Source organism: Musca vetustissima, unplaced genomic scaffold (genome assembly GCF_032173495.1).
Source record: "Musca vetustissima isolate MV318-11 ecotype Yass unplaced genomic scaffold, APGP_CSIRO_Mvet_v1 utg9712, whole genome shotgun sequence".
Lineage (NCBI taxonomy): Eukaryota > Metazoa > Arthropoda > Insecta > Diptera > Muscidae > Musca > Musca vetustissima.
In genome coordinates, this window is record NW_026879051.1 from 127,726 (window position 1) to 148,816 (window position 21,091).

Sequence of the window (21,091 nt, forward strand, 5' to 3'; positions counted from 1 at the left end):
AAGATGGGGAAATAAGTTCGAAGAAATGATTTACAGAAAACGCAACTAAATCCGCGAAATTAAAAAAAAAAATCATTTTGTTGGCTCTACTTTTACTTTAGCACGAAGCCTGTGAAATTAGTGGCTTAGTCACAAGTCCAGAAAATATTAAAAAAAAACTGGGTTGCATCAACCTATTTGAACCCATTTTTTGCATTAAAGTGGACACAGCTTCCGTTGTCAGAGTTTTTTTCATGGAGGCTGCATTTTCCGACGGTGGGTACAAAATATTTTCCTTCCGATTTTTGCATTAAAATCTTCTAGCAGAATTTTAATGTCATGACCAGGACAGCGGTCATATGCTGTTTCTAGGCGCTGATAAAATATGTCTTTGGTCTGCTCATCTTTGTCTTCCGTCGGAGCATGGGCGCAAATAAGACTAATGTAGAAGAACTTCGCTCTTAAACGGATTATAGTAATCATCAGCTGTAGTGAATCTGGAGACGAGGTCTTTTATTCTCCTGTTAACCATAAATTCGCATTCAAATTCATGTCTCGTTTCATGGCAGCTGTAAAAAGTGCGTAATCGTCTGATTTACTTACGCCTGACATTTTCCATTTCCTGTAAGGCAATAATATCGGCTTAATACTTCTTGAGTACATCCGCCAAAGCGAAAACTGCGCCTGTTACCTACAACGTGAGATGAAAGAGGGACCAAGACTTCAGTGAAGCACCCTGATTTCTGCAGTGTATTCCAATAAGATAATATTGAACTATTTTCGACAGAGTCCATGAGATCTTTTCAAATTTCAAAAACATTTGATTTTCGAAAAATTTCTAGGACTTCGCAATAGGTTCACAACTTTCCTCAAAAACACAAATACTTATTAACAATATTTACACATACATTCATATGACATACATGTGAAATGCTATTACATATCTCACTCCAACCATCGAATGTTTTTCTTGCAGTAAATATTGCAACAATCTGTTGTTGCACGACTATGTATAGGTGTACGCTCGTTCGTTTGATATAGTTAGAGGGATTGAATGCGCCTGTTGCTGTTACTCTGTATTTGCTGCAATGTGTCAGTGTGTCTGTGAGTTGTTTGATGGAAAAAGTAGGTCAAGCTCAATACCAGCGAGATTGTATATTTCTTGTTTTCATTGCCTTTTGCTTTGGTTTGTTGGATATATATTTTTTGTGCAACTTGCAGTTTGACGAACACGCAGACAGACAGACTAACATTGCTTCTAATCTCTCTTTTCTCTGTTGTTTATTTTCATTTGGAAACCTTTTACCATTCGACAAGCTTTGGATTGCAGTGGCTTGGTGGTGATGGTGATGCAGCAACAACAATAATGGAAACAGTGTAATAAACAACGGCAACAGTTGGCTGGCTGTGGGTTGGTGTTGCAATCGAGTTGTTGCATTTTCTTTTTTCTCTTTCCATGTATTATTATTGTTGTTGTTATTATTTAGTTAACCATTGTTTGCTATTCAGTGATGTTGTAAAGTAAGAAGTTGGCAACAAGTTTTCAAATCTGCGTTAACATAAATTATATTCCATAATATTGTCGTTGTTGTTGTAACTGTGTTTTGTTGTTGTTGTTGTTTCTAAATGATATTGACGTAGAGTTTTTTCCACTAAACCATCGTTTTCAATGTAGGTCATTTCGACAATTTCCTTGCACAAACAGACACACGCCGGAAAAGTGCATAGAAATAGAAAAGCAAAAACAAAATAAACGCTGCTAATAGTGTTTTTCCTGGCCTAAGCCATTCGTGTTGCGCCTTCTTTACTGTGAACGGTAATATGTGTTGGAGTTGACCTTTATTTGAAAACAAATACAGAAACGACGCTGTTTGTAAGGACAACTAATGCGCGGGTGTACACTTAACTGATCTTGGGAAAGTTATGCCATGGAAATGGTGATTGTCTACTTGGCATAGAATATGACCTTTTGAAAAGGAATAGGCAAATAATAATCATTTGGAGAAAAATTCTTTGTGGATGAACTAATATTGATCGAATTTGGAAACGTAGATTTTCACTTACGGTTCGTCGTCGTCGTTAAACATTTTAAATCCGATTAGGACGAACCGATACGACATTACATTATTTCAAAATATAGTAGAATAACATTAAAATTCGGAAGATAGTTGAAATCTGCTAACTAACATAAGTTAAGAGAAATTTTATAAAAATTGCAGTTGCATTTATTCAGTTTTTACAAACTTTACTAGATACGGTTCCATAAAATTCCACTAGAAGATAACTAATTATGATAGTTGTGTGGCTTAAGATTTTAAATTTTAATCGATCGAAATATCGGACCGTGTTTGAAATAATATGTTTGACGTTTTGACTGATATGCAATTGCAGACAAAATGACTACTAACAATTTAACTCTATGTTTTAGCCTATCAGAAATCCCTGTTCTGACGTAAGATTTTTAAAATTGTAAATTATTTCATTTTGCATATTAATGCACATGTATGTTCTGAAAACTTGGAAAAACAAATGAATCGTTAAGAAAAATGTTCCATGAACAACTTTTGACTATAAATGTAGGAGTTGTACATTTAAATTCCATTCAGGCGCTGAGGCATAATTGTAATAATGCATTTCTTATAATAATGATGAAATTAACACAAAAATAAAAAAATTAATTCAACTTTGGGTTCACCGGATATTCGGGTCATGTTACTGAGCAATTTATACTAGAAAATTAAAAAAATAATTCCATGATTGATAATTTGCCATCCCCCTCCCTGTGCGCCAATTAAAAACATTTAGGTATTTTTTTATTTTTTATTTTATTTAATTTTTGTTTAAAACTATTACAATAATGAATAATTAATTATAATTATATATGTTTTATTTTACATATAATATAGTTTACTTTATTTGTTATTTACTTTTGACATCTTCTCAATTTGTAACTGTTCCTTGAAATGGAAATTTGAATTGTTTTTTTTTATTTACATAGAGACAAAATAATATTAAGTATATAATTTGTTGTTAGTAATAAACTGTTTGTTGTACATTAACTTACAATTGTATATATTAATATGTATATTTTATGCGTGCCTAAATAGAAGTTTTTATAGTTGTCATCGATTTGTAAAAAAAGAAACGCATATGTTGATAAATGTAGAGCGCACGCATTTCAAGCCATTAATTCAAGAAATATTTCCATTTGCTTATAGGGAGTAAGTTATGTTGCTGTTACACCTCAAAACATATTGTATTTGCTTTGTAGCTTATTGTAGTTTTTGATTTGTGGGATGAATTTGCCAATAATTGGCGCCGGGTTGATGGGGGAGATTTAATACATGGAAATGATTTGCAAAATAATCTAACAATTCACACAACGTTCTATACAGATTTTCAAATAATGTAAAATAATCCAAATAACTCATTATGGTTGATATAAAAACGATCGGTATAAATAGTATCATCATGATATTGTACGGATGTAAATTAAAACAAGGTTTTCAATTCTTTTGGAAATGGCTAAAATAACGAAAAAATTAACGTCTATGCAAAATATTGGACAGTGTACGCATTTGTTTTTGCAATTCAGAATCCATTCTGGCTGCTTCTTCCTCAAAAATATTGCGCATCTCACTCAAGTTGGGCAACTTATTCGATTTTATATTTAAAATATCACCAAAGAATTGCGTCCAGACGTGTTTCTTTAGATAACGTGGCAGTTTCTGTTTAATATCCCAGGTATCACCTCGCTTTTGTAATTGCATATATTCGCCAAATAGCATAACATGCACTGTTCCCGCAATGCAAAATAGATCCGTTTCGTAGGACCACGAGCGCCCCTCTTGCATCTCTATACAGGTAAAGCCGTCCGTTTGTATGACTTTCCGGAACTTTGTCTTGTCGCCGTCGGGAAATAGCGTCATATCGATGGCACAGCCAAAATCAATTAGACGTAGTGAAGGAAAATGAAGATCGGTACTAGGCACACGCATCAATAGGAAATTATCTGGCTTGATATCGGCATGAATTATTTTATTCTGATGCAGGTGGCTGATTATGTTACATATTTGCGCGGAGAAATGCATGACCAGTGATTCATGCATTACTTTGGTTGTGGCCTGTCGAATTTTATTGTTGATGTCCAACAAAGAGCCGAATGGTGAAAATTCGGTAGCAATAATGCTGGCATTCGGCGCAATTATGGCAGTTGATATATCCATTAGACCGGGTAAAATATTAGGCGACTTTATACGCTTTAGTACCTGTACAAAATTTTAAGAAAGAAAAACATTAAAAATGCGCCTAAAAATTGGCTACAAAATAAAAATCTCTGAATAACATTGAAAAGCTTTCAGTGTATGGAAAATCAAAAAATTGAATTTGGGAGATTATTGATAAAACGGTAAACTTTAATTTAGAATACAAACTACAAAATATGTTTAACAATATAAACAAATACCACAACATACCTGATCGCATATATATATCTCCCAGGTATTTGCAGGTTTTTGAAATTTCAGTGCTACAACAGCACCAGTAACAGCGTCTGTGGCTTTATACACCGAACCATAGGAACCACGACCAATCTCTTTGTCGATATTAAATTGAATGCCATCGCCTAATGTCAACTGTCGCGTGTTGGCAATTTTGGGTAAGGGTGTTTGTATAATCTTATAGTTTTCATGGGCCTCACTTTCCGTTCCCGGAAAATCAAGCTTGGTAAGAAAAGCTTTACACAATTCACTGCTAAAGGGATCTATAGCTTCTTTGGCCATATGTCGTTCGATAGTCTCTAAGGCCTTGGCCAAACGCCGTTCTTTAGCCTCAATATCATGTTGGGTGGAGAAATAGGAATTCTCTTGATAAGTGGAAATATCAACAGCGTTACTTTGATTCAGTGTGGTATTGTTTAATGCTGAGGCATCACGGAAATTGAGTCGACCCACAGCATTGGATAAAGAACAATTTGAATTATCCAGAGCAGCTGCACTTGAGAATGAATAGTTGGCATTATCATTAAACGTAGCATTAAGATGAGATTTATTATTGTTATCCGAAGGGATTTTGGATAAACTATTATTGTTGTTGCTGGCATTCAAGGCGTTTATATGGCCATTTTCTGCTGATGATGAATTGCTATTGTGACAAGCCAGAACATGGAATTTGTTAGAAACTTTCTTTAATTTCGATGATTTTTGTCGCTTGGCGGAAGTCTTTGGCGTAGATGTTTGGCCCAAAAGATATGGATGGAAACTATGATTATTGCCATTATTCCGTTTCAAAGCATTTTCAGGCATAGTTGGCGAGTCAATCTGAAAGGAGATATATGTATATAAAAAGAAGTAATAAATGAAGGATGAAAGGCTCCTACCTCTGGCTGATGATATATTCTCTCAATGGTATATGCACTGTAGCTATTATTATTGCCATTAGGAGTTTCGGTGCCGGTAGTGGGTCGTTCTTTTTTGAATTTTATTTTAAGCGTTTTATTTTGAGATCCCTGGCTAGGAGTGTGCATACTAAAACGTATTGTAGAAGCTTCAATTTGATCCTCCAAATCATCTTGCGTATTAACGGCATTATGTTGATAGTGGACTTGCTGTGGCTGATGGTAGAATTGTTGCCGTTGTTGGTATTGTTGTTGCTGTTCCTCCTCTTCGGTATCTGGATTATCGTCATCCTGATCCTCTGTATCAGCACCAGCATCGTCATCTGCCTCCTCCTCTTCTTCGTATCCTTCTTCCGAAGTTTTTGTGTACTGTTGTGGTTGCTGCTGCTGTTGTTGTTGTGGTTGATGATATCCAGGTTGATAGTTAGTAACCATCTGTTGAGGCTTGTGATGAATTTGGTTAACCTGCTGATGGTTTTGCTGTTGCTGTATCTGCTGTGATTGGTGGTAATATATATTACTGTGTTGTACTTGTTGCTGTTGTTGTACATAATAATGCTGCGTTGTTTGTTGTTGCTGCTGCTGATGATGCACGGGTTCTTTTTTCAGAGAACCTATTTCTTGAACTTGGGCATGATTTTGTTGGGAGTTGGATTGTAGTTGTTGGGTTTGATTTTTTTGCTGCACTTCGGCCACAGATTGCTGTTGCTTTTGTTTCAGTTCTAACATTTTCTGTTTATATCTTCTTGCCCTTATCTCTTCCGGGCTATATTCTACGCCTTGGCCTTGTGGATACACTGTACTTTTGGTATAATAACATATTTTTTGTGGATCATCAGGCTCCTCCAAGAACAGGGCAGGTTGCCACGTCTCATGGTTGTTACGACAGTATGCTGGAAATTTCCTATTGGTTTTTAATCCGGGGACCTGAATGGAAGGGGTGTTGACTGTAGCCGTCGATTGTGCTTCTACAGCTGTTGTTGCAGTTTGGTGCTTTGTTGAAGCCTCTAACGCCCGTTCATACTGTTGGCGGGTCATATTCGTAGTGACTGCCGGTAACTGCTGTTCAACGGGCACAGTTCTTTGATTCTGCGTTGCCTGGTGGTTCGTTGCAGGATGAACGTTGTAGGCATGTTGCGGAACTTGCGTCGCATTAACAGTTTGTAATTGAGTTTGGTGGACAGTTGTTGACATCGTATGTGGGGGTTGTTGTTGATGGTGCTGAACATGAACTGGGTGTTGCTGTTGTTGCTGATTTCCCTGAACCTGAACATGCTGTTGATGTGGATTCCCCTGAAGATGAACTTGCTGTGGATTCCCCTGAACATGGACTTGTTGTTGAACTCCCGCTGTATAGTGAGTGTGGACCTGCTGTTGGTGATAAACCTGATGCGTTTGTTGCTGTCCAGAAGTCTGTGTCTGTTGCGGATGGGCAACTGGCTGCTGCGATGCTACAGTTTGATTGGGAGCAGTTGATGTCTGGTGATAGGAAACCTGCTGTCGATATTGTTGTACTGTATGCTGTTGTCCTTGCTGTTGAACATGATGAGCCGGAGCATTTGTGGGAGGATTTTGGTGGACGTAGGCAGGATGTTGCTGTTGTTGAAGCAGTTGTTGTGCATGCACTGACTTGGTGTACATCAGTTTGCTGTGAGCGTGGTGTAAGTCTGCATATGGTTGTGCCTTTTCTTGAAACGCTAAGTTGTAAACAGCTTCGGCTTCCTTAAAACTATTTATGGACTCATAATATGTGGCCCAGCCTATATAGAAGCAAGCGGCCTGCTTACCTACTCCACGCTGATGCAGCACTTGGTAGAAATGTAGTGGGTTGTTTTGCATGTCGATGTACTTCAACCATAAGCGCACCATTCTCAAGTCCTGTTTGTAGTAGTCACTGTGCTCGTACAGTGTCAGGCACCGCTCCAGTGTCTCGCGAAACTTATTATCAGGATCACCATGACCATGATTCTCGTACCAACAAATATAGTTCCACCAATGGTCTAAGGGATCTGGACCCTGATACAATGCTATGGCATTTTCCCATGCTTGCTTGTCCTTGAGAAAACTGTGCATCTGATCGGCAGACACAGATGACTGTCTCATGTACGAATTCATAGCCAAAACTTGGAAACTCAAGTCCCACTTGTTTTTGCAACGACCCCTTCCCCCTCCGATTGACACAGTTGCACTATCTGATAAACAAATGCAGTGTTGTCAGTTTCCACACAATATTTGGGATGTAAATAACCCCGCGTCAGCCGCGACAGAATTGACGAATTTTTCAAGACTCCACAATCAAGTCGTTCGCACCTTTTCTAGTCGATTCGTTTCAGTTCCTTTTGTGCCCTTCGGAACAGGCTTCAACTTCAAACACTTTTTAAACACTGCATTCAATGCATCCGAAATAAAACAACAACAATTACAATTATTAAAACAAAAATATCAAAAATTAAGAAAAGAATATTTTCCTCATTTCGTGTGAAGTAAGAATGTATAAAAGCGTAGCCGATTGGTAACCATGGCGGCGACAAAGCATAAGTTGTCGACGCCGTCATATAGTGGCGTCGAATCGAAAAGTTATCGACTAATCGAAATCGATATTTGGGTTCATAAAAAATGTAAACAAGGCGGTGCAGCATTGAAGTTTTTTCAGGGACATTTGGTTATTTTATCAGGAAGCTGCAGATCGCTTTTAATAGAGTGATAAGGTATATATACTCATTAAAGCGTTGGCAACATGTTACTCCATTTGTCATAGACTTCCTCGGCTGTACTTTAGCTGATTTCCATGGTCCATGCTGCTTTTTTATAAAGGTTATAAAAAGCAAGATCAGTCGTTTTTCATAAAAGAATTTCGTTTTTCCAGATCTCTAAGGAATCCACAGATACACATTCCAATGTTAACACCCTTTTTGGGACGATCATTTCTCGTCAGAGTTGCCCGGACGTACAATGGCTTGACATTGCCTTTAAGATCATTTAATTTTTCATTATACACTTTCCGAATGAAACTTCTAGAATATTTTGTATCAAATTATTCTTAATGCTTCCTATAATTATAAAAATATGCCACCCCATTTATCAATTTATGATCAATATTTTTAAATTTTTTGAGTAGTTCCGATTCCTAAATTGTTAATATTTCCAATTAATTTAATTTTTATTCAGCAATAACATGTATACAAACTATACATATGTTAAGAGAGCTAAGTAGTTCCGACCCCTCACATTAAATCTGCATTGCCCAATTTTGAGTAGTTCCGATTCCTAAATTGTTAATATTTCCAATTAATTTAATTTTTATTCAGCAATAACATGTATACAAACTATAAATATGTTAAGAGAGCTAAGTAGTTCCGACCCCTCACATTAAATTTGTATTGCCCAATTATTGTTAATATTTAAGAAATTTGAGTAGTTTCAATCCTCCCTTTTAAATAATATGTTTTTAATTTTATATATTTATATTATAATATTGTTTGAGCAGTTTTACACCCCTTTTTGATCAATGTTAATTAAATTTATCAGAATGAAATTTATATTTTTAATATTTTTTACCTTAATTTAAATTTATAATTCTACTAGTTTTATTTTACATAGTAATTGCCACTTTGAGTAGTTTGTCATCACCCAATAAAAATGTTTGCCCCAAAATTGCTATATTGGCCACATTCTTTCTATGTACGTTTTTTGCTCCCTTTTTGTTGCTGTTATCATTTCAATCTGAGTGCAGTTTGTTTTCTAATGGAAACAAGAAGAAGAATTAAATCACCCCAGAGAAAAACACAATCGCACGACGAAAAAATAATTAATTTCTAATTTTATTTTAATATTCCTTACTAAGTAAAATATTGTGGCGATTTACAACGTCGGTGCTACGAAATCTAGTTTAAGAGAAATACTAAATGCTAATTAAATAAGAGAAAGTGTTTAGAATTGCGAATTTACCAAAAAAAGTTTTTTATGTGGTGGTGCTCGTCGTCTTTTTGTCTTCAAATACCAAACAATCAAAGACATCATTGTCGTTGCATGTGGTGGTCTTGCAAACGCGACCGGGAACAGATTGAGGAAAGACATTGTCGACAGTGACAGCATAAGGCTGAGTCTAGTTTTCCAGTTAACAAGGCAAAAGAAAAACAAAAAAGAAAGCAAAGAGAAACAAAGATGGAATATTCTCAAGACCCCTATGAACTGAAATTGTATCAAATGTTTAACAGTTGTGATGGCCAACAGTGTGGCTATCTAGATGAACAGTCCCTAAGGAGACTCTGTGGTCTCCTGGAATTGAGAGACAAAGGAAAAGTGCTTATCGAAAATTTGGCAGCCGAGGGCCGTACCTCACACGTTACCTTTGAGAATTTCAAAGAAGCGTTGCTTAACTTCTTGGGCACAGAGTTGGATGGCGGTGGCAGTGGCAGTGGAGGCGGGAGCAGTTCAACAGCGAACGAGCAAAGTAAGTCAACAGAAAAGGGTGTCGTCGAAGACAACGATGGAAATGTCGTGGGTAAGTCGGAGAGTAATGTGAGCGACTCCTTGTTCTGATTTTCATAAAATCGCTGTCAGACTTTCACCGTAAAGGTATTACGTCAAATCGATACTCACTATCAGACAATCAAGATAAACCGTCTTTTGTTCGTATATACCCTCATATGGCTCGTACTTTAATAATTAGAACAATTAACAAATTTGCTAAAGGTGTTTTCCTTATCACCATATCGAACACCTAAGATAGATAGGTGATTGTTGGATATATTACATACATACACTTTTGGGGGATATTGGATTGCCATTTTCTATAAATAGCATTAATTAGTCTGTCTTACACAATGCTAGTAATCGATTGACATTTGCTTAGCTTTTAACATACCCATCGGAATTAATAGTATGTATGTGTGGGTTGTATTGCTTTTGGCTAAAAGAAATATGCGATAATTAATAACTACTGCAACATGATACATGTATGTATGACATGCAACGTTGTGAACTTATAAATTTAACCCATACATGGAATTGAAAATAACAGCACTGGATAAAGATGAGAAAATGGTGTGAAACCTTCATTAAACCATATTTGTTAACAAACGAACAAGGAACTGTTTGTAATATATCGTATTCAATATAGCCAATACGATATAAGGGTATTAATTGTAATACCCTTACAACCGACTTAAGTATTTAGGTTCGGTAATGATCGGTATGAGAAAAGGGTTTGGCATTCGTTGGGTGTTTTGATGATGATCAGGAAAGGGAACCTAGACTTTAGAAGAGGATAGCTTAAATATGTGCAATATTGCCTATTTTTTATTTTCCATTTTCAAATAATCGTTTTTTTTTGTACTACTTCAATGATCTTTGGTACACATATAAGAAAATTGTCCTGACTGCGAATCCGATAGCGATCAAAAACATATCGAGGATTTAATTTTGGGAAAAACAACTTAATATTATGCCGCTTATTTTTAGATTAAGTGCACCAGTAGTCGGCACTTTTAAACGTCGGATTTTCTCATTTTAAACGTTTCACCAACCCGAGTGCATTTTTCCACTATATTGTTTTTAGGTACATCTGTTTCGAGATTTTGTTTACTCCCCGATGCAATAAACGTTTGTTGAATTAATTTGTATTAAAGTTTAGTAAATTGATAATTAGGTAAAATATTGCCTTTTTGCCAATAGTCTGCACTTTTTTCCAATTGCCGTCATGTCATGTTTACTAAGTCGCATTTTAGTTAAACAAAAATTATATATTTAATAGATTTTTCTGATATTTTTATTAATAAATTATTATTACCAGACATTTCCATTAGTGTTGTATTGAACAAGTTATATAAAATAATTTTATTTATTAAAATATTACAATTATAAAACATGGTGCCGACTTTGGGAACCTGTTATCCAATTCTCGGCATGGCTAAATTACGTATTTCAGAGGTTAAAAGAATTTAAGATTAAAACCATGTCTTCCATTATGTAGAAAAGGTGCTTCTACTCAACTCGTGTTAACATTAACTGATTTTAAGTTTTTCGACTTGGAGTGGATTTTCAAAAAATACGTACTGCACGTGAACTACTCGAAATATTTATCGATTAATGTTGTTGTTATTGTTGACCTGTGATATGTTAATTCTTGTGGATTTTTGTTTGGCTCTAGGTCAATTGAAAAACTCGATGGTTATGGTTTTTAGTTTTGGTTTATTTTTATTTTCCAATATTTCGACTTCTTCGGAAGTTATCTTCAGGGAAATACGTTATGAGAGAAGCAACCGATTTTTATAACCGTTTAGCATAGACAAAAAATAATAATACAAATAATAATATTGATTTTCACTCATCAGCAATGTTTTACCGCTTAATAAGATCTACAAATTTAGCTTGGATGGTACAATCGCATACAGCAATTTATCTCTAAAATTAACCGTGCTTATAGAAAATTGTATGTGCTATGGTATGGTATTTAAAAAAATACAATTCTGAACATACAATTGATTCATTTTTGAGACTTTGACTTTGTGAGACTATAACCATGTGAAAAATTCATCCAATCCAAACAGGATTTTTGCTTTTCCATCGACTATCTTTCTGTCATATATTGTTGGTCGAAATAACAGCAAGTCGTTTTAAATGTTTGTATTCGTTTAGAGCAATTTCCTCCTAAATTACCCTTGTAAACACTTATTTAGATTATTTTCTTATAATTTATTTTACATGTAATACAATTTGGTTTTTTATAGCGTAAACAACGCTTGTAATACATTGTTTTCCTGATAGCCAAAAATGTAAATACAGTCTAAATTGTTTATAACGACTGTATTCAAAAGTCCTGAGTAAAGTTTTGCATTTTATTTGATATCGATTAAAACGCTTATATCGATCAAATTCTTCGTTCGCTTGACCGTCATAAACGAATTGGTAGTGTTTCATACAGAACGAAAGTAATAGGTTTTCATGACATCATTTAAACATATCTGTGAGCCACTTTTTGATAGAATATAATTCAATATTAAAATATATTACAATACATACAAAATAGTCAGGCTGAATCCCAGTTTGTTTTTATAAAAACAAGCTATTTATTTGTGGGGAAGTATGACATTGTCCACAAGGGAGAAAGGCAGCCGATTAAAGTATTCCTATAGATTTTAGTATATATTTACAAATTTTAAATTGTGTATGATTTGCAAATGATTTATTATTTGGAACGAATTTATGTTTGGTAATTAGTTTCATATGTGAGTACGTGAGATGCGAGTGATAGTAAAATCCTGTAATCTGTTATTGAGTATTAGTTTGAATTTTTATTGCGGTCATTTAAATCTTATGGCTTGATCGTAAATGAAGATTATTGCCAATAATAAATTGTAGGTAAACATATGTTCGGAAGGGACAATTGAAGTATGTGTGAATAGTTTGCCATTTGTTTTTGTCAGCAACAACTTTGGTAAGTCCTTACTACCTAGTAAGATGTTTTCGACCATTGGAAACACCTGACTTTTATAGCATGTCCTTTACTATATGACTGCTACATATTCAGGTAGACTCTTCGTCTAATCAGCTAGCTTAGCTTACACATGTGGGAAATTCTTATTCACGGAAGGTTCTAGAATGTGTAATCAGTCTACCTAGTTTGGTTCCACATTTCTCGAGTCCTTTAAATAGCCGTGCAAACTTGAATTCGACATCAGTTGTCTTTAAGACATATTGTGATAAAGACCGATCAGATTTTCAAATATTGCTTTAAAAGCGTAATCAACTAAGAAAAAATGGGTACTCATTTCTTTTATCGAAAAGCCAAAACATACGTCGATCCAACAATGGATGATTTGGCAAGATACTTACGTAAGATATGCGGTATTGTGATACGTTGAAGTTGAAACTAATTCCTCATTCCACCTTTTATTTGCAGAACGATCATTAGTTATTTCTGAACAACAACATCAATTGGATCAAGAAGAAACATTTATAGACAGTCCCCCAGAGTCTTCGGATCGAGAAGTTTCACCCAAGTTGGTGGTAGGTACCAAAAAATATGGTCGTCGTTCCAGGCCACACAACCCAAAGAGTGGAGATGCCAGTGTTTCGGATTCAGAAGATTCCACAGATGAAAAAGACTCCAACTCACATCGTGAATGTGTAACACAACAAGTTCAAAGATCCACGTCACAAACCGACATTCCTGGCACAAGACGTCGTCAAACTGTTGGTGTTACAGAAAGCAAACTAAAACGATGTGCTTCGTTGCCTGCACAAAGGAATCTATTCAACCAGAATAAGGCAAAATTACAAAACAAGGCAAAAATTGGTAACGATTCTTTAATACAGTTAGCAAAGAAACCTCTTAGCAGTAGCGTTGAATCTCTCGGTAAGTATTATTTGAAACACTTTTAGTAGGCCAAAATTGGTTTTATTTTTCGAATTCATTTTCTTTCTTAACATGTCAGTGCTTTATTTTAACCTCAGCAAACATCTTCTAAAGCTTTTGTTTTCATTATTCGTAAACTTGTCTTATTAACGAAATGGGGTCATATTTCCATTAATGGGCAACATCAACATTTATAAATGGGGAAAGCATTTTGAAGAATCTGTTCAGGCGCTTAGGTTTGAAACAGGAACAGTTTGCATTGAAACCACTTTTGATTTTCTAGTCGGCTTCTTGTACACACTCATTAAATCGTCATTGGCTTTCTTAAGCAGTGCCCTCATTACGATCTCATTCAATTCATACTTTTATTGCGCACCTTAGCCTCATTACTTCGAACAAAAGCTGTTGTTTTCAGCAGTTAGTAGTGTCTGCGTGCATCAGCTAGCAGAAACAGCCTATAACCAAACTAAAATCATTAAAATTGGCCAATTTTCACGAATTGGCTTCTTTCCTTTCTTTGTCATTGTCATAACCTATTCAATAAGTATTCTGCCTAGGCTTTTGTGATTGTATAGCTGCTGTAGCTCTGTCAGTCGTCCCTGCAATGTCGTCGCAGACATCTATGTGTCTTATTTATTCTTCAAGTAATGCTTAAAATTGTATTTGATATCTGTAATATTTGGATAGTAAACATTTTGACTTTATTCACTTTTCAAATTCACAAAACAAAATGTAAAAATATAGGTTTGAAAAATCTTTCATCTGCCATGCACGCTGTTTGGAGTTCCTATGAATGGGAGTTAAGCAAAGCTCATTTAAATGCCGGACAATTGACTAAAGGTTTGTTTTGAATTGACTTAATGGCAATAAGATAAATGAAAAAAAAATAAAAATAAAAAACAAAATATCCAAATACAGAACAAACATTAAAAACGGCTGGTGGTATAAACTACACGCTCTTTTTAGAGTGGTCTAATCAAATAGCTGTAGTAATACATATGTAAAACATCCTATGAGAAGCACCTTGTATTTAGTGTTTTTTGTAGAATCAGTTCTAGCACACCCTATATCTATCTTTCTAACTTCCACTTTTCTTTCTACACCCTTAACGAAATCATTTTTTAGTTTGTCTTTATTTTTCCTTTTGATTTTTTTTTAATTCACATAAGGTAAAATATTGAATATAATAAATATGGAACTGATTTTCATGTAGATTTTATATTGCAATCCTCTATTCCGTATTAAAGGTTCGGGTTTTATATATTAAAAACGTGGCATTAATAATTTTAAAAGACTTAACTAACCCAAAATTCAATATTATTTACCAGATACTCCCGGTTTAATGGAAACCCTACCCGTCAATACCATTTTGGATTTGTGGGAACGATCAAACATACCCAATGGTCGTGGAATTCTGTTGGCATTGGGTTTTGATAGCGATGAAATAAATTTGGCCCAATTGAACAAGGTAATGGAAGAAGAAATACCAAATTTGGATGAAGAGCCTCAACAGGCATTGATGAAGGCCTGCTTGGCATTGCAATCAGTGGAGTTGGCGAATTTAAGGCAAACTTCTAAACAGCTACACGATGAGAATTCTAAGCTTAGATCGGATAATAAGGATGCCAACAGACGCATTGCTTTATTGGCAGTAGAAATCGACGAGAGGCATGCTTCGCTTGAAGATGCTACCAAAAAAGAAGTAAGTATTTTCGATAAAGAAATCATTTGTCTTAAATCGTTAGTTTTTTCTTATGGATTTGTTATACTAATCGGTTAATCTCTTCTTACTTTTTGCACAGATTCGTCTCTTGGAACAAAAACATGCCGGGGTTGTTAGAGATTTAACGGCTCGTTTGGCTAGTGACCGGGAAAACTGGTGTAATCTCAATTCACGTTTGGAAGCACGCATTAAAACCTTTGAACAAGATGAAATAAAATTAAAAACCGAATTGGAATTAGTACGAAAAGAGAACGAAGACTTGGAGTCTGAGCAGCATAAAATGCAAAAACAAATCACCGAATTGCTGGAAAAAAATATTGAACTCCAACGTGAGCTAACCGATATGGATGAGAAGAAACACGACGGCCAATATCGCGAGTCACACGACAAGAGTGTGGCGGATGATGAAGTTTTAACTTTGGTAGAAAAAATTTCCAAACTACAGTTAGAAAACTGTAATTTGCGGGATAAAAATGACGAACTTATGGCTGAAGTTGAATCATTACATCATGAAATGAATAAGATGAAAATAAAGAGTAAAAAGGCAATGGCTTCTCCAGAAGAGGCCACTGCGTCCAATCAAGAAGAAAGCGACACTAATTCTGGAAGTACTGCTACCAAACGTCGTGGCGATTCACCAACAAAAACAAGGCTCATTGAAGAAAGCCCACGTCTAGGAAAATTAAGAAAATGCGCCAATGATGAAACACACACTTGCAGTGAAAATAGTGACACCAGTGGTGAATGGATGGCTTTAAATTCGGAATTGCAAAATTCACAGCAAACAAAAACATTGAAGCAGGCCCAAGAAGAAATTGAAAGCCTACGTAAACGTATTAAAGATTTGGAAGAGGAATTGAAGGTGGCCAAAGAAGCAGCACCACAAAAGGTGGTTATTGCAGATGGTACGGAGTCATGTTCACCCACTCCTGAAGAACGTTGCCGTGAATTGGAGGCTAGTTTGGAACAAATGCAAAAGGCCTATGAGGATTGTGAAGATTACTGGCAAGCAAAATTGACCGAAGAAAGGGCCCTATTTGAAAAAGAGCGACAAATTTATGAAGAGGAGCAACAGGAAAGCGATAAAAAATTCACTGAGCTTATGGAAAAAGTACGTGAATATGAGGAACAATTCAGCAAGGACGGTCGCCTTTCGCCCATCGAAGAAAAGGATATGCTGGAACAGCAATATGCTGACTTGGAAGCCGAAGCTGAGGAAATTCGAGAGAATGCTCGAAAAATGTTTGAAGAAAAATCTCAAGAAATTGAAATGTTGCAAAATGAAATCGAAGATCTTCGTTTGCGTCTGGGAGAAAGTGTTGAAATTTTGACTGGGGCCTATGAACTAAAACCAGAAAATGCTGCCAGTAATGCCATGAATTTGGCCGAATCATGCAGCCCCGCCAGCTCCCCTATTAGCTATCTGTGGCACCAAAGCACCATACAGGAACCCTCGAAAAATTGTCAACAGTCTGTGGATAATAATTTACCTACCCTTATGCCGGTAGCGCCGTTGAGCAATAACGCAGTACGGTGAGTACTTAATTTGAATCCCTTCGCCTACATCAAAGTACTATAACTTGCATAAATGCTTTTTTGGAAAGCAAAGGCAATTTCATTTCCACTTTAATTTAATTTTAATTTAAATATTTTTTAAACCCCACTCATTTTTTAGCTGCTCATTTCCTTTGATATCCCATAACATGCAAGTGCAATTTCCAAAACGTTTCCTTAATCGGCTTATCGGAAATATTTAATATCTAACCCTATCCCCATGACACAATCCACCCGCGCGTCCTTACCACATAACAACACCCCACAATAGTATTAACCCGATCCATAACACTTTTAATTCCATAAACCTGCCTTATGTAAATATTCTAAATAAATGAACTTTAAGTTCAGTAAGGGATCTCATAGAGAAAGAAAATTGGCAACTAAAATCTAAGTAATGCATTTATAATTTAATTTTATTTTAAGCTTATTTTAAAATTGACAACTACTAATAGGTGTTATTTTATATTTATTAATAAAAATTGTATATATCTATTGAATGTGCTGACATATATTGATATTTTTTTGTTTTATTTTTATTATTGTTTGGAAAGTACCGTTCGTTCGTTTGTTGTTTGCATGATTGTGTTTGTGAATCGTCGTTCTATTTCTTGGGTATTACATTTGGTGAAATGGTGGTACAGATGCATCATATAAGATTGTCATTTGAGACTATTATGTGTAGTGTACAGATCAACGAGACAGCGATTCTAAAATATTAACAAGTTGGAAAATTTAAATATATAGGTCAACCATGATCGGAATATATAATATTATTATATGGTGCTGGTATTTTTAAATATAATTCGATTTTTATTGGGCAATTTCTGGTTTGGTAAATTTGATGGATTATTTATGAAACACTTAGAATAAATATAAGAAATAAAATGACTTCAATGTTTAATAAGTACGAAGAGTACACGTTAACACCCAGTTTGTAATATTTGTGCGCGCGTTCTTTTCTCTATAAGTGTGCCTAAATAAATATATCATATGGATATATAATTAGAGATTCATATTAAACTTGATTTAACGGTGTCACTCGATTTGATGTATTTTAAGAATAGAAAGTCACGTACTAATCTGTTCCATAAATAAGTTCATATTGAAATTTTAGAAACTTTTTCATACTCAAAAATAATAAAGTCCACGTGTGTCGACATTATGATATAGTTGGTTACGGGAACCCAACATATATGATAAAATAGACAAATTCTTGTACATACACAAAGAACTCATCTGCTACTCAAGAAATAACACACGAAACTAACAAACAATTGTTGTGTTGTCTGCATTTTTCTTTTGGTTTATTTTTAGTCTAAATTTAACAACTTCGGAAACTACAATTTTCAGCACACCGCCACAAACATCGTTGCAGTCGCCGATAGAGAAACCCAGTCAGTCACAATCGCAAAATACTGCACCTTCCGAAGCGGGAGATGTTGCCGATTGTGAAACCTCCTCGACAGCATCCGGTAAAAGTTTCGAAACGCACAGTATACATTCGAATCACAGCCTACAACAGCGTAATATACAAATGGCTAACAAATCCAATGCCAGCATAAAGAATAGTTCAACTAGTCCAACACCGAGTGTTATGAAAGAAGAGCTAAAGCGTTTGAAATTCTTTGAACTTTCACTAAAGGAACAGATAAAGGATTTATCTTTGCAAAGGGATGGTTTGATAATGGAACTTCAGCAATTGCAAGAAGCTAAACCAGTGTTAGAAAAGGCATATGCGGTAAGTTTTAACTGTGTCCACTAGACGCTTATTCATTATTTTCCCCCGGGGTTTTGTCTATAAAAGTTGTTTTGTTCGTATACTTGTCTCAAATAGAATTTCTTGTCGATTATTCGAAATTAATTGCATATTGTTTTTTTTTTCTCTTAACAATGTTCCAAGTATCATGCAACACTCTCAGTCAGAAACATGTTTACAAACTCGTCCTTAACCCTTTGACGTATCAATTAGCGCAACGAAGTTCGCTTCCAACTGTTAGCACACAACTTGCACTAAGTAAACCGGGTTTGATGCAAAATTGATAATTAGACAACTGATTTGCATTAGACTTTGTACTCAACTGCAACAATTTTTTTGTTCACATTATTAGCTGAAAATAACGGGAAAATTGCACTCTTTTCATCAAATGTACACTTCTACACACCACGAGTTAAACTCGTGATAATCAATTTAGGCACAGAAATTGTACCACGAGTCAGACTCGTGGAAATACGTCAAAGGGTTAAAGCATCTAAAATCGATAAAATGTTGTGAATGTAGGAAATATTATATAAAATTAGAATATAAATAATATTCTATACCAGTCAGACGTTGGAATTGATCACAGACTGATATAAATTTTACATTTTATTATAAGAACAGTTGTTATTGAATATATCGAAATCAAAAAATTGTATACAAATTCGATGTATTGATCATTGCAAATATTTGTCTTTTATATAGAGAACGGCACATCCATCATTAATTCAAAGAGTTAATCAATTGGAATTGAAAAATCGTCATTTACAAAATGTCATCAAACAACAACAGCAGTACACAGAGTCCATAATGCAACGTAAGTTGAAGAAACGTAGGGAAATAGTCAAACAGTAATTGTATTTTTTCTTTTATTAATTTTTATAGAATCTTGGCGCAATCACCAGATAGAATTGAATGAATTGCATGGTCGTTTAGAAGCTCAGGGTGCGTTGATTGTTGAACAGGTGCAACGTTTACAAAAGGCCGATATATTGGTCAAAGATTTGTATGTGGAAAATTCCCATTTGACAGCATCGGTGCAGAGGCTAGAGCAGCAGAGGGTACGTGCTAGTATGCTCCAACAGCAGCCCCAACAAAGACCAAATTGTTCAGTACTACCAGGAATGCCTTAAATTGTTAAAATATGATATACTACACGCAAAGATATTTGAAGGATATAAGTTAAAGGTAAGAACTCCCCCAGCATAACCCCGAAAATGCAAAGGATGTTCTTGGAAATTGACGATTGTCATTAGGAAATGTATATGTTGTTATTGTAAGTCGACATTAAGCATCCGTATTTGCTTTAAAGCGTGTCTGCGTCACAATTATACGCAATATTACCGAACGGCCACCACTCGGAACAGTTTAAGACTTTTTTATTTATGCCATTAATAAGAACCAAAATTATTCCAATAGTTTTCCCAATCTCTAAAAATCTATCGCCACAAATGAAACTAGAAAGGTCATAGCACTGCAGTTGTAGCCACAATGCCTTCCAATAAACTGCAACTACTACTAATATATACTAATTCTAACAAACACTAAATATTTAACTAATTTTAAACCTAATATTTTCGGTTACAACGAAATAGAAAAAAGACATTTAATAATCCAATGTACAATGCCAGAAACAAACGAAATCTCTTTGAAATCCCAAAAAGAAATAAACATTAAGAAGATATTTAGTTATGTTGTTAAAATGCGCACAAGACACTAAAAATATGAATCGTAGAACAAATTTTATTTGGCGCAGTATTTTGTTTAGACAAAGCCCATAGTTTTAAAAAATATGTTTATTCGTAAATAGTGAAATTTGTGTGTTAAGCTTGCAAAATACTTGATTGTATTTCTTTTTCGTTTCTTTATGAAATTGTTGATCGAAGTAATATACTGCTTTTGCTCATTGCCTTTTTTATAATATTTATTTGAAAAGTACATCACGTTGTGTATATTATCCCTAGACAAATTAAAAATAGTAATATCATCATTTTCTTTACAAAAAGTAATACTCAAATTTTTTGTGGATCATCGGTTTTTAGAGCCGCCATGTAATACACTCCAAATATTTGGTTATGGCTTTTAAATTCTTTCTCTGACATTCTCTGGCCGAGTAGAACTCGACTTGTTGCAAAAATATAATCTAATAATAAAAAAATTTACCTAATTTTATTGGCAAATTATTACAATTATTTGAACAAATGAAGCCATAAATAAACCAAACAAACCAGTAACAATTCTTAAACTCAAGTGATCATAACCATATTCTAAAGTGTAGATTACATTATAATTTAATTCCCCCAAAAATAAATTACATATACA

General features: G+C 34.9%; 2 protein-coding genes across 2 annotated transcripts; one reads left to right on the forward strand and one right to left on the reverse strand.

Annotated features, from left to right (window-relative positions):
- Positions 1-3,506: 3,506 nt before the first annotated feature.
- LOC133323858 (putative mediator of RNA polymerase II transcription subunit 26) lies at positions 3,507-7,511 on the reverse strand. Its single transcript, XM_061532759.1, has 3 exons — positions 5,357-7,511; positions 4,455-5,297; positions 3,507-4,247 (listed from the first exon to the last, which is right to left on the reverse strand). The coding sequence occupies exons 1-3, from the start codon at positions 7,487-7,489 to the stop codon at positions 3,522-3,524; spliced, it is 3,702 nt and encodes a 1,233-aa protein (XP_061388743.1). The 5' UTR covers positions 7,490-7,511; the 3' UTR covers positions 3,507-3,521.
- A 1,824-nt stretch (positions 7,512-9,335) lies between these two features.
- On the forward strand, positions 9,336-19,918 carry LOC133323853 (blastoderm-specific protein 25D). The gene is made up of 8 exons (XM_061532753.1): positions 9,336-9,785; positions 10,554-10,568; positions 13,278-13,733; positions 15,062-15,435; positions 15,536-16,989; positions 18,328-18,751; positions 19,475-19,586; positions 19,655-19,918. The coding sequence occupies exons 1-8, from the start codon at positions 9,539-9,541 to the stop codon at positions 19,900-19,902; spliced, it is 3,330 nt and encodes a 1,109-aa protein (XP_061388737.1). The 5' UTR covers positions 9,336-9,538; the 3' UTR covers positions 19,903-19,918.
- The last annotated feature ends 1,173 nt before the right edge of the window (positions 19,919-21,091 follow it).

Excerpts from the sequence above, each read along its gene's own strand:
- LOC133323853 (XM_061532753.1), top strand. The coding sequence starts at position 9,539 with ATGGAATATTCTCAAGACCCCTATGAACTGAAATTGTATCAAATGTTT. Across the intron at positions 16,990-18,327 it reads TTGAGCAATAACGCAGTACG|TCTAAATTTAACAACTTCGG; the intron begins GTGAGTACTTAA and ends GTTTATTTTTAG. Across the intron at positions 18,752-19,474 it reads TGTTAGAAAAGGCATATGCG|AGAACGGCACATCCATCATT; the intron begins GTAAGTTTTAAC and ends TCTTTTATATAG.
- LOC133323858 (XM_061532759.1), bottom strand. The coding sequence starts at position 7,489 with ATGAATTCGTACATGAGACAGTCATCTGTGTCTGCCGATCAGATGCAC. Across the intron at positions 5,298-5,356 it reads GAATATATCATCAGCCAGAG|ATTGACTCGCCAACTATGCC; the intron begins GTAGGAGCCTTT and ends ATCTCCTTTCAG. Across the intron at positions 4,248-4,454 it reads AGATATATATATGCGATCAG|GTACTAAAGCGTATAAAGTC; the intron begins GTATGTTGTGGT and ends AATTTTGTACAG.